Raw genomic sequence first — 13403 nt, 5'->3', positions numbered from 1 at the left:
CTTTCATTTTTTAAACTTTTTGTCCATTTATTTATTTTTAAATCAATGGTTCTTTGATTTTTAGAGAGAAAGGGAGAGAGAGAAACATTGACGTGAGAGGGCAACGTCAATCGGCTTCCTCCTGCAAGCCATGCCCCCCACTGGGGGATTGAGCCTGTAATCTGGGCATGTGCCCTGATCAGGATTCAAACCAGCAACGCTTTGGTGCACAGAACAACACCCAACTAACTGAGCCACACCAGCCAGGGCTAGGTCTTTACTTTTTTAAATCTTTGTACTTTGCTGCCTTGTCAAACACAATTTAAAAACCTATGAAGTGTGCTGTTCAGCTGGAATAGAAAAAAATGGACCATTCATAAATGCTAATGGATGAGTTTATGGTTAAATAAATCCAATGGATTAATATATGAATGAACCTACTTATAAATTCCAGTGGATGGAAGCTTTTATTCGCCTTTACTTGGAAAAAACAGCCAAAGTGAAGAGAAATAAGAGCAGGCCAATACATGGCACAATTGTTACAGTGGAATGACTTGGGGGGAGGAGAGTGAAACAAAGTTTAAAATATTCAAATAAGAGTGTGATAAGGACCCGGGAATGTTAAGTCTTAAACCTCGTATGGTAGCTTTTGGTGTAGGTTCTCTATTCTAGTGCTTGGACTTCGGCAGCACCAGGCCTGTAAATGTGTCCTGATATCAGTTTGCAAATGTTCTGGTTGAAGCTGCACCACATGGGATTCAGTGACTCCAATTCAGCTGACGCTGAATGAATACTTGTCACATACTTGGCCCTGGCATGGACGAGCCACAGTCCCTGCCTTAGTAAGAGAGTTGGAAGTAGCCATGGGAGGAAAACCACTGTACGAGGGACTAAGCACTCTCATGGAGATACAGGAAGATGTATAAAGAAGAGTGCCCTTGGCTCTGGCCAGGGAGTAGAGGGAAGGCTTCCTGGAGGAGGTAGCATTTTCAAGAAATGCCATCAATGAGAAGTAGAATATTGGCAAAGAGCAACGCTAGAGGGAAGGGAAGCATTCATTCCCTTTAGGATCTGGGGTTTGGTGGAAGTGAAAGGATTAGGCAGATGCTTTTCTTTTATCCTCCCCGCTTCTGCCCAGCAGATGGGAGTTAAAGCTCAAGTTGAATCTAGTTGGCATGTGCCCTTGGCTCTGGCCAGGGAGTAGAGGGAAGGCTTCCTGGAGGAGGTAGCATTTTCAAGAAATGCCATCAATGAGAAGTAGAATATTGGCAAAGAGCAACACTAGAGGGAAGGGAAGCATTCATTCCCTTTAGGATCTGGAGTTTGGTGGAAGTGAAAGGATTAGGCAGACGCTTTTCTTTTATCCTCCCCGCTCCTGCCCAGCAGATGGGAGTTAAAGCTCAAGTCGAATCTAGTTGGCACGGGGTAAAGGAGGATGCAGGGGTTCGGGGCCATTTTATAACCCGTGTTCCTGGTGGTTGGCCTTGGGACTCCAGGATAAGGTGAATATCTCTACCTGGCAGCTTCCTGGCAGCTACACTCAACTTCTTGCCCTTCGGTCTGCAGAGGCCACCTCTGAGTTGGTGGCCTTGGGACTCCAGGATAAGGTGAATATCTCTACCTGGTAGCTTCCTGGCAGCTACACTCAACTTCTTGCTCTGAGTTGGTAATTTTTTTCTGTTTTCGAAAGTGGTGGGCCAAGCCAGGGTGCATTTCTATGAGTGGCAGGTCTAAAGAAGTTTGTTTAGGTGAGGTCAGGTGCAAATGCCTTTGGGCTTTTGACCCTTAACAAGTCCCTTTCAGGCCCATCCTTGTCTCTACTACCCAAGAAATGAAAAGTGGCACTATTTCTCTCAACAAAGGCTAAATTCCCCGTAAGTCCCAGCCCTGCCTGCCTCTCCTCTCTCATGTTTCCTTGTTTTGCCTTGTTTTGCCTTTTCTTGTCTTCTAGCATCTGGCACACACAGTTTCGGTCACTGGACTTGAGAGCCATGAGAACAGGGCCCTGTCTGTTTTGTTCACTATTATTTTTCCCAGTGCCTGGTACACAGTAGGCACTCAATAAATATGCACAGAATCATTGAAGAAACTGTGCAGGTATTTCTAGGCATACTATGCGTAGTTGTGGTTTCACATTCTGGCAGCTTTGAAAGCCTGGGTACCTCATTTTGTGAGCTGGTTCAGGTTTAAAGACACTCGGTGAACCCGTACTATCACCATTGTACACTTAGGATTTGAGATGCCTTTCTCCTCGAGCCCAGGTTTCCCCTCGGTGTCAGCTGCCACCACTCTCATATGAAGGCCAGCTTTCTCACGGGCCTGGCTCAGGCTCCTGGGCTGACGCCTGGGCATCCCGTGTGCCCAGGATCTCCTTTCTAGGGGGTGGCTGGGCCCAGCTGCCCTGCCCTGGGCGGCACGGAATGTAGAGTCAAGGGACTAGTTTTAGGGCAGAGTAAGTCCTCTTGTTCCTCAGAGTCTGTTCCCCTAGCTTGTGAATCAGGGTTTTTTGTGCTTGTTTGTCCATTGGGTGGTAGTGGGTACTTTGTACGTTGTCAAGTACCAGGCCTGACTCTTCATATCCTGGCAGTTCTTGGGAGAATGGAGAAGAACATAATGACTGGGCAGTTGGAGATTTTAATTAGCCTTCTCCTTTCCCCAGGAGGCTCACAGACAAGGAATGAGGCTGATTGCAAAAATATTTTATTTCAAACAAAGACAGGAACAATAGCAATAGCTAACAGCTGAGTGTTGTACTAAGAACTTTCTTTTCCTCACCCGAGGATATGTTTTTATTGATATTTTAGAGAGGAAGGGAAAGGGGTTGGGGGAAGAGAGATCGACAAGCTGCCTTTCGTATGTGCCCTGCCCGGGGGATAGAACCCACAACCTAGGTATGTGCCCTGATCAGAAATCGAACCCTCAACCTTTTGGGTGTATGGGATGATGCTCTAACCAACAGAGCCAGCCACCCGGCCAGGGTCAGAGCACTTTTGCATGAGTCCTATTTCATCTTCAAGTAATCCTACGATTAGTCTTTCAGCCCAGTTTTACTGATGAGGTAGGTAGTTCAGTGCCTTCCTCAAGGCCACATGACAAAAGACTGAAGGAGCTTCACACCGAGGCAGTCTGACCTCGGAGCCCCAGACTCTTACTCCTGCCTTCCCCTGATTTAGCAGCCCAGGCGCAGAGATTGTGTTCTGCACTCTGTGCTTTAAGAACCCGTTGTTACTGAGCGTCCACAGCCACACTGAGATGTCTTGAGTGAGCTCCCACCTGTGGCTGTGGTTCCCTCTTCCGGAAGGCAGTCTTGAAGGCCTACTGATAGCCTGGCTGGGGTGCTATGGGAAGCAGGGGCCGTCTTCTGGGCGCCTTTCCAACACTGTGACACCTGCGACACGGAGGCACCACGGGTGAAGTACCACAGACTACTGACACAGGGCCTGTTTGTCTGTGCAGGTACCATCTCTTTACCCCACACTCAAGTGACACAAAATGCCCTTCAATGGTGGCGAGAAGCAGTGTGTGGGTGAGGACCAGCCGAGCGACTCAGATTCTTCCCGGTTTTCCGAAAGCATGGCTTCACTCAGTGACTATGAGTGCTCCAGGCAGAGCTTCACAAGCGACTCCTCCAGCAAATCCAGCTCTCCTGCCTGTAAGCTGACGATGCGGGAGGGAGTGGATGGGTGGGGGCGGCGCAGGGAGGGAAGGGTCCAGACCTGTGTGCCTGTGTGCCAGGTTCTAAAACTAAGAAAGGCCTGAGATCAGAGGGTACACTTCCCTTCTTTCTACATCTACCGGAATAGCACTGCGGGGGCCCCGCGGCTACCTTGTGCAGACTCTCGGGAATAAATAGCCACGCAAGTTTACAACCTGCCCATTTTTTCTTTTCATCTCTGTCTCTGGTCTGCTTTGGTTCAGGTTTAAAGACGCTCAGTGAACCCGTACTAGCACAATTGTTTGACTATAGCTCCACCCCACCTGTCTTTCTCAGTAGTGGAAACCCAGTCCTTGACATGACTTCTTGGACCACATTCAAGGATAAATTCAAATTGGTCTTTTCTGATCATTTCTGATTTACATGAAAGAAAAGTTGCCCCAATTCAAGGGTCATGGAGGAAGTGAAACAATCTGAAGAGTTTCCTGCTGATTTCAAAAACTATTGTGCAAATCACCCCAGAAAAGTGCCCATGAGGAGAATTACTACACTTGGAGGGTGAGAAAGCATTAAAAGAGTGGCCTCGCCCATGGACACACACAATAGGGTGGTGAAGGCCTGGAGGGGGAGGGCAGGCTACAAGGGGTCAATGGGGGAAAAGGGGAACATATATAATACTTTTAACAATAAAGATTTTTTTAAAAGGAAAGAAAAACAGAGTGGCCCTGCTGAAGGGAGACATCTTTTTCCTCCCCTTTTTGTGTGTGTGGGAGCTAGAGTTGTATAAACAGGTGTGTTTGTCTTTTTTTTTTTTTAATTGGCATTTTGTATAGAAAATAGAACACCTTAGCTGACAAAGCAAATGCAGAAAAAAGCAACTAATGTTTAATATGATCAGATGCCCACTTCAAAAAAATTAGTTCATTTGTATTTATTTTCAATTTGTGCATTCTCATTTTTAAAAATTGGAGAGTTGATAAGTATAGAGAAAAAAACATTTCCTATGATATCATCTGAAGATGACAGCTGGAAGTGATCGGTCATATCTTCATTCTTCACATAGACATTTCATTTTGAATTATAACAAGCATTTACTCATGATAATATATTGTTAAAACATAGTTTTTATGACTACTTACTACTTTATCAAGTGAATATGATTATATTTATTTAACCATTGATTTATCATTGGACATTTAGTTCATTGGTTTTTTGTTTTGTTTTGCTGTTATAGTGTTTTATGAATACCTTGGTGGTGCATAAAGCCTTTTCAGGAATTCTTTCGATATAATTGGATTCTTGGACCAAAGGGTACAGACATTTTTAAGGAGATTTCTTTTGTTTGTTTTTTTAATCCTTACCTGAGGATATTTTTCTATTGATTTTTAGAGACAGTGGAAGAGAGAGGGAAAGACAGAGAGAAATATCGATGTGAGAGAAACACATCCATTGGTTGCTTCCTGCATGCTTCCCAACCAGGGCCCGAGCCAGGGAGGAGCCTGTAACCAATGTACGCGCCCTTGGCTGGAATCGAACCGGGGGCCTTTAGGTTAGCAAGCCGATGCTCTAACCACTTAGCCAAAATGGCTAGGCCTTAAAGAGATTTCTTACTGGGACAGAGAATTGGCAAAAGAATTTGCTAGCAGCCACCCAGTTTCCTGTGCTTTTTCGTACTCTTTATACGATATTCAGGGTTGATGCCTCTAAAAGGGTACCTAGGAATCCTGAAGAAGGGTTTTACTAATTCTGTATATCACCATTCCCTCTTCTTCCTCCTCCTGCTCCTCATCCTCTTCTTCTTAATATTATCTTAGGTAGCAAAATATTGCTAGTCAGTACTGTTATTTGAGGTAATGATTTTTAGTTAATAGGAGCTAAGAGTTCCAACAGTGAGTTCAAAAGGGCCTGATTTTTTTTTTAAATATATTTTTTATTGATTTTTTACAGAGAGGAAGGGAGAGGGATAGAGAGCTAGAAACATTGATGAGAGAGAAACACCATCAGTTGCCCTCCTGCACACCCCCAACTGGGGATGTGCCCGCAACCAAGGTACATGCCCTTGACTGGAATCGAACCTGGGACCCTTCAGTCCACAGGCCGACGCTCTATCCACTGAGCCAAACCAGTCAGGGCCAAAAGGGCCTGATTTATTAGATAATTTTTATTTTTATTTTTATTTATTTATTTTTTTTAAATATACGATCAGCCGCCTCCTGCACACCCCCCACTGGGGATGTGCCCGCAACCAAGGTACATGCCCCTGACCGGAATCGAACCTGGGACCCTTGAGTCCGCAGGCCGACGCTCCATCCACTGAGCCAAACCGGCCATGGCTATTAGATAATTTTTAAAGAACAATCTTTAGAAATAAATAGATTGATTATTTACTACTTCTTTCTGAGAAGTACATTACGAAGCTTATCAGATTTATTTTAATTATCTACATTTATTGAGTTCTTACTGTGTTCTTTTTTACCAGAATTACCTTATTTAATCATCCCAGATCAGCCCTATGAGGAGGTCAGTTATGCCCCAGTGAAGTCAAATAATAACTACCAATTGGCAAAATTTAGAACCAAACCTAAGCATTTTGCTATACTGCCTATATTTTTAGAAATTATAGTTTTAAAGTCAGTTATTTCATATTAAGTCTGCTTAAATTAATGAGAGTTATGAATTACAAAATAAAAAGTAGTCATCAATTTCCTGTATATTATATGTAATAAATACAAATATAGGCACAAATATGAGATGATTTAATTTAAAATTTAAGTTAGCCTATATTAATAAGATTACCTCAAAAACATTGAAAATTTATCAATGCAGTAACTGAAGCTATCAAAGGAGTTCTTAAATTTTTGAAGTCTTAAATATTAAGCAGGAAAATCCACCTATTTTAGTATATAGTCTCCTTACTTATAAAACCCTGAAAATATATGTTGGAATAACTTACACTCTAGTTGCATCAGGAAGCTTCACTGGATGACAACTTCTCTTCCACAACATTCACTGGTCTTTGCTTTTCTCTCAGCAGCAAGCCCTCCCAGGGTTGTAACGTTTGACGAAGTGATGGGTGCAGCAAGGAACTTAGAAAACATGACTCTTGTTCACGAAATTGCTGTAAATGAGAACTTTCAGTTGAAAAAAGATGCCCTCCCTGAGAACAGGTAACCTAGAGATGTTTGTTGTGCATAAACTGTACTGCAGATTGTGTGTGTGTGTGTGTGTGTGTGTGTGTGCGCGCGCGCGCGCACGCATGCACATATTCACACTGATTCCTGGAAATTCTTGTATAAGGTTGAATGGGAGTAAACATTATCTGGTTCTCTAACAAAGTCCTATACTTGAATTGAAAACCATTCCTCTGGGGTACATGTTACCCATAATCTTTAGAACTCAGCTTTTATGTCACTTCCTGGGTGAAGCTTTTCCTGACTTTCCTGAGCCCATTAGACAACATGACATCCCCTTGTTAAAGTCTCCTGTAGCCTCCTCTATCTCCCCGTTGTTAAGATACCTTATAATATTATGTTCAATGCCTGTCTTTCTCATTGGACCCAAAGCACCATTAGTGGAGGAACTATGTCTGTATTGTTTGCTCTGTCCCTATTACCTAGCAGAGTACCTGACATATAATACACGCACAAGAAATATATGCTGATCGACTTATTAAAAACTGACGTTTACATTGTGAAAAAATAAGGAAATGCGGCTGAGTTGCCAACATGCTAAGAAGAGACGTCCCCGAAGCCTCTGGATGAGGGAATCACAACTGCATAGGCTCCCGTCTTCAACCTCACGACAAGCCGCCTTCAGTTACAGACACACCCTTACACCCTCTCTCACCCTCTCCGGCTTCAGCGGCGGGGCCAATGAGGAGAAAGGCTTGTGGCCATGACTACAGATAAATCATCTTTAGAGGCAAAGTTGGCTCATGGGGAATGGCACTGAGCCTTCAACCTCACAGTGCCATTTATAAACCCAGAGGCATTCTCTGTATCACTTAAGCCAACATATTTTATTCCATTCAGAATTTTTTTTTGTTTTAAAGTAGGACAGTAGTAAACAAGTTTTTAAAATATAAAATGTGGATCACAGTCTTCCTGCTCCCGGGGATGTTGTTCCTAATAATTCTTAATATTGTTTAAGATAACTGGCCAAAGTAGGCGTGTCCGTTTGGTTTTCTGTGGTAACCGCACTTCATCATGATTGTTTATACCAGCCCTAGGTGAGGGGTGTAGAGACTGGCAAGTAATTCTAGGGCAGGGAAATATGTGCTGTTCTCAAAGCTGTTGCAAAGTGGTGTCCTTCAGGAGGGATGTGTATTTTAGTGTGCACCTATTTTAGGACATGGACATAAGGGGTGAAGCAAGGCAGCCATCTATTCTATTGTGAGCTTTTCCTAGGAAGCTCCTATTTCAGCAGTTTGGTCTGGCTAACTTTAAATGGGACATGGGAGCTGAAATTGGCAGGCTTTCAAGTATATGTCTCCTTGGGGCCAATCTGTTCTGTTCTGTGCCACGAAATCTCAGCTGTTGAGGAAAGAGCAACTTTGCCATCTCATCCCAAAAATCTAGAACAAGTCTAAGAATCTGTGTAAAAGAGTAGCTAGGTAAATTTTGACATCTTCTTAGGCAAGAATTTTATGAACTTATTGAAAGCTATAGGAAGGGAGCATTTTAAAAGTCTAGGAGAAACACGACAGAATATTAAATGATGAAACAAGTATGTAATATTGTACATCTTGGGTGCTCTCTGTTAAAACAACACATAAAAAATGGAAATAGTGGGATGGCCAATTTTTATTCTCTGTTTTTCTCCATTTTCTAAGATTTCTATGAATATATTCCTTTTATAAACAAGGAAAACGATGCTCATTTTAAAAAATAGTCCATTTCATTCCTATAGCTTGGCCAGCCGAGTGAAGCGCATCGTCCACCAGGCCTACTGGGATGTCTTGGAGTCGGAACTGAATGCTGACCCTCCTGAGTATGACCACGCTATCAAACTGTTTGAAGAAATCAGAGAGGCAGGTTGACATTGTCTGTATTAATTAGTAATTGTCCCCTCCCCCCCAAGACTATTTTCATGTACTCCAAAGAGTATTAGAGACTTTTTTAAAAACTGAGCAAGTTCAGTCCCTGGGAGGAACTTTTCCTGCACCTCCTAGAGTAGGTTGGAAGCTGGGAAAAGAGGCAGTGGAGGGAACTCGGGGTGATGCTTAGCGCACAGAGTAGTGGTTAAGACCACAGACTCTAGAGTTAGATAGTTCTAGTTTGGTTATGGCTTCTCCCTCTTTACGTCTTATTTCCTGAGTCCTTTCAGGGTAATTTTAAGGACTAAATACGGTGACAGTTACAGTTTTAGCCAGCATTAACAAGACACTTGCTCTGTGCCAAGCAGTAGACTGTCCATTTATCCTTATCATAACACTGTGAGGTAGTCACACTTGTCATTTCATGTAAAGAAACCAAGTTCCCTCACTTGCCCAGAGTCACACAGCTTTGAGGGGTGGAAACTGAGGCACTCTGGCTCAGAGTGCTCCTGCCATGTGCTATGGGTATGAATACCGTGTCTGCTATGTACTGAATATGTTATACTAATGGAGCCCATGGGGAGGATTCCATTTGCCCTTCTTCAATGGATTCTTTTGGAGCTACGATCTGCAACTTGTTCTTTCTTTGCACAGATTATCTATAACTCTTTAGAAGTTATTTCAGTAACATTGCTTCCTTACTAGTTGCTTTCATTCTGAGAGAATCAGTAATTTCCCATGAAAAGCTGGGGCAGGGAAGGGGGGGGCGGGAGAGACTTTAATTCAGAAGCTAGATCTTTCTTTTAGGGTTGAGACACTGGAGTGCTCTGATCCACCACCCAGTTCCTATAAACTTCTGTGGCAGCCAGGGCATTAAAATATGGGGTGGGAGCTTGGTCATCTAGACATCGAGATAAAAAGTGGCAACCTTTACTCATGTAATGATGCTGCTAATTTTTCTTTCCTTTCCCTGTGTAGATTCTTCTCTCTTTTCTGATTCCTGGTAGTGGAAACCGGCTTCGCAACCAGATCTGTGAAGTTTTGGACACGGACCTCATTAGACAACAGGCTGAGCACGGTGCTGTTGACATCCAAGGCCTGGCCAACTATATCATCAGCACAATGGGAAAGCTGTGTGCTCCCGTGCGAGATGACGATATCAGAAAGTTAAAGGCCACTGGCAACATTGTGGAGCTGCTGAGGTTAGTTTAGCACTTGTGCTGCTTGCCTTTTCTTAGAGTACCTCTGAGGTCACACAAAGGGGAAGTGTGGGGATTGAGGGACACAGAGTAATAACTGGCCTCTCAGAGGACTCCTTGGCCGTAGGACATCAAACAAACAAGAATTTAAGTCATTTGCTGTGTACATAGAGTTTCAGATAGAATGATCTAACAGGCTTGTTAGTTGGCATGTGCTGGGCATTAGGGATGCAGTGATGAAAAAGAGACAATCCCTGACCCCAAGGAGTTCACAGTTGAGTGGGGAGACAGACCTTGAATAAGGAATTACAATTGTGGTAAGTGTTGTGGAAGGGGAAGTAGAAGGGTTAATAGAGACTCTAGCAGGGACGTAGTCAAGGACCTAAAAAGGTCTCTTTATTAGGGTAATGTTCGCTGTTGTAACACATAACCATGAATTCTCAGTGACTTAACCAATACAAATTTGTTTCTCCTTCATGCCACAATCCAAGTCAGGGTTTTTTTGGTCAGGAAACCTTCCACATGCCATTTGGTAACTCAGGTTCCTTCTTGTGTTGGCTCCACCCTTGCCCAGGTCCTCAGAGTCCTTTACATTCAGCTGGTAAATGGGAAGGAGATCATGGGGAAGGTGTATCCAGTGTTTAACCATCTCGGCCCACAAGTGACACCTTCTAGTATGGACTAACTAGTATCATGGTCCCACCTAGATTAAAGGAGGCCTGAGAAATGTGGTTGCCGTCTAGAAACACATCTCCCAGCCACAAATCCACACTGTGGATCTAACCATCCCTGCCACAGCTTCCCTGAGGAAGTAAGAATCTAATCTGGCTTTGCAGATAATAGCTTATTTGTGAGCCCAGGGGAAGGAGGAGCCTGCATCACTTTTTGCATTTGAGGGGAACTTTTCTTTGTGTGTGTGTGAATATGGCCACGCTGATATGTAAGTTTTATATTATAGTACTAGAGGCCCAGTGCATGAAATTCGTGCACGGGGGGTGCGTTCCCTCAGCCCAGCCTGCACCCTCTCCAATTCCGGACCCCTCGGACATCCCTCTCATAATCTGGGACCTCTGGCTCCTAACTGCTCCCCTGCCTGCCTGCCTGATCACCCCTAACTGCCCCCTGGCTCCTAATCGCACACCTGCCTGCCTGATTGCCCTTAACAGCGCCCCACTGCTGGCCAAGTTGCCCCCAATGGCCCCCTTCCTGCTGGCCTGGTTGCTCCTAAATGAACCCCCCGCCTGCCAGCCTGGTCACCTCTTACTGCCCCCCTCTGCTGGCCTGGTCACCCATTACTGCCCCCCCTGCTGGCCTAGTCACCCCACGCAGCCTGCTGTTCAGTCATTTGGTCGTCCCTCACTAACCCCCCTGCCAGCCTGGTCGCCCCACACAGCCTGCTGTTCGGTCATTACTGTTACTGTGATGGCATCCCGGACAATTTGCATATTCCTCTATTATTAGTATAGATTGGAAAGGTAGAAGAAGGAAAACTGCATGTAGCAGGTAACTTTATGACCTTGGATGATAAGCTCTCAAAGTCACTTTTCCCCACCTGTAAAATGGGTTTTATGTATCCTTGGAGTTGTGCTCAGCTCTAGTGAATTGCAGTTCTTCAGATATAGAATCTTTGCTTCTAATTGTCTTATTATGTGTAATATCAAATCTGTGGTGTTCATCTTGGTCATTTATTGAGCACCCACTGGGTGCCACTGTCCCCTACATTTTACATTTATTATCTCATTGACTCTTCACAACATCCCTTTAAGGTTGATCTTGTCCTGTCCTTTCAAAGGTGAGGAAACAGGCTCAAAGAGATTAACCTGTGCCTGGCCACAGAGCTGGATTTGAGCACCAGGCTGCCCAACTCTAAAAGGAACGATTTTTTTCCCTATACCCCATTCCTCCATCCTTTCTTTTCTTTTTTCTTAACCCCTTAGGAATAGAAATCATATACACTACGTTTAGACTCCTTAACATTTCAGGGGCTTTCAAATGAAAATTTCTTCTTGAACCCTTTTTGTCTCATTGTTAAAACTCATCATATATACTTCTTAGTGTGTTTCTGTCAGTTGAGGACTGGATGTAATGGCTCAGCTGGAAGTATTATATTTGCTAAAGCAGTACTCTTGAGAGCTATTAAGAATACATTTGGAATGCATGTCTAATGCCTTCTATGAAAAATGACTTTGCCAAATGGCAATTGGAATTTAAAAACCATTTGGGGATGTTTATTTTTTTCCAGTCTGGAAAACAGGTAAAAGTTAATGAATTTCAGATTAATTTCTTAATCACCTCTCTAATTATTTTAACTCTAAAATTTTTAGGCAGATATTCCATGTCCTGGACCTCATGAATATGGACATGGCCAATTTTCTAATTAGGAGTTTTAGACCACATTTTCAACGCCAACTGGTGGATTATGAGAGAACTAAGTTCCAGGAAATTTTAGAAGAAACTCCAAGTAAGTACAAGATAATTGTATATTTACATTGAAATTAAGTGAAAATACGATACTTTATTTTTGACATCTTAAGAAGTGTCACTAAAGAATTTTGGCCTTTCTGTTAAACTTTTTTTTTTTACTTTTAAAATTAACATCACAAATGTATCGCTGTGTACTATGTCCCAGGAACTGTGCCAAGCACTATTTATTTCTTGATGCATGAAAAACAATATTTATTGAGCAACTGCTGTATCCCACACACTGCTTAGGTGCTGTGGGCATTGCTGTGAACAAAACAATAAAGTTGTGACCACCAAGGAGCAGATATTCTAGTAGGCAAACTTATATTATCAGCTTTGTTGTTAAGTGCTATGAAGAAAAATAAGATAAAAGGGCAGACAGGAATGGTGCAGGAATGAGGGTGGGGAGTGTTTGTATTTGTGGTTTTTTTTAGGTGAAGTGGACTGGGAAGGTCTCTCTCACAAGTAGCATTTCAACAGAGTTTGCCAAGGAATGAGAAAGAGGAATGTATAGATGTGAAGGAAGAATATTCCAGCCAGAAGTAGCTGCAAACACAAAGGTCTTGAAGCAGAAATGTGTTTGTGACGTTGGACAAACATAGGCAGACAGTGTGGCTGGCATAGAGCAGGCGAGGAGAGAGTGGTTGGAGATGAGGACGAGAGGTAAACAGTTCATATAGAGCCTTGTTAGGAAATGAGAGGAATTTAGATTTCATGCCACGAGTGATGGGAAGTCCTTGGAGAGTTTTGAGCAGAGAAACAACATCTAATTTTCATTTTTAAAGAATACTCTGGCTCTCGGACAAAGAATAGATTATATGGAGCGAAGAGGGAAGCCAGGGTACCAGTTATGTTGTATTGCAGTTGCCCGGGCAAGAAATGATGGTGGCTTGGTCAGGTGGTAGTGCTGGAAGTAGTAAGAAGAGGTCATATTCTGGATGTATTTTGGAATGGAGTAACAAGATTTTATGAAAGTTGGATGAGGGGGAAAAAGAGAGGAGTTGGGGATGACTTTAAGGTTTTCACCTGAGCACCTGGCTGAATAGTGATACCTGTTAGTGAGATGGGGGAG

At 43.3% G+C, this 13403-nt stretch overlaps 1 protein-coding gene across 3 annotated transcripts in view; it reads left to right on the top strand.

Annotated features, from left to right (window-relative positions):
- Positions 1-3420: 3420 nt before the first annotated feature.
- The window catches only part of TCP11L2 (t-complex 11, testis-specific-like 2), a 30945-nt gene continuing 20962 nt past the window's right edge, over positions 3421-13403 (top strand). The window contains exons 1-5 of one of the 3 annotated variants that reach the window (XM_005861661.2): positions 3421-3631; positions 6669-6801; positions 8543-8663; positions 9648-9871; positions 12193-12329. In XM_005861661.2, coding sequence (XP_005861723.1) covers positions 3472-3631; positions 6669-6801; positions 8543-8663; positions 9648-9871; positions 12193-12329 — 775 coding nt within the window. In that variant the 5' untranslated portion in view covers positions 3421-3471. Of the gene's footprint in view, positions 3632-3957; positions 4193-6665; positions 6802-8542; positions 8664-9647; positions 9872-12192; positions 12330-13403 lie in introns of those variants that run through there. The other 2 variants (XM_005861662.2, XM_014535989.1) reach the window with 2 other exon arrangements.

Source organism: Myotis brandtii, unplaced genomic scaffold (genome assembly GCF_000412655.1).
Source record: "Myotis brandtii unplaced genomic scaffold, ASM41265v1 scaffold155, whole genome shotgun sequence".
NCBI lineage: Eukaryota > Metazoa > Chordata > Mammalia > Chiroptera > Vespertilionidae > Myotis > Myotis brandtii.
The sequence above is the reverse complement of the archived record's forward strand: the minus strand, read 5'-3'. Positions and strand labels throughout refer to the sequence as shown.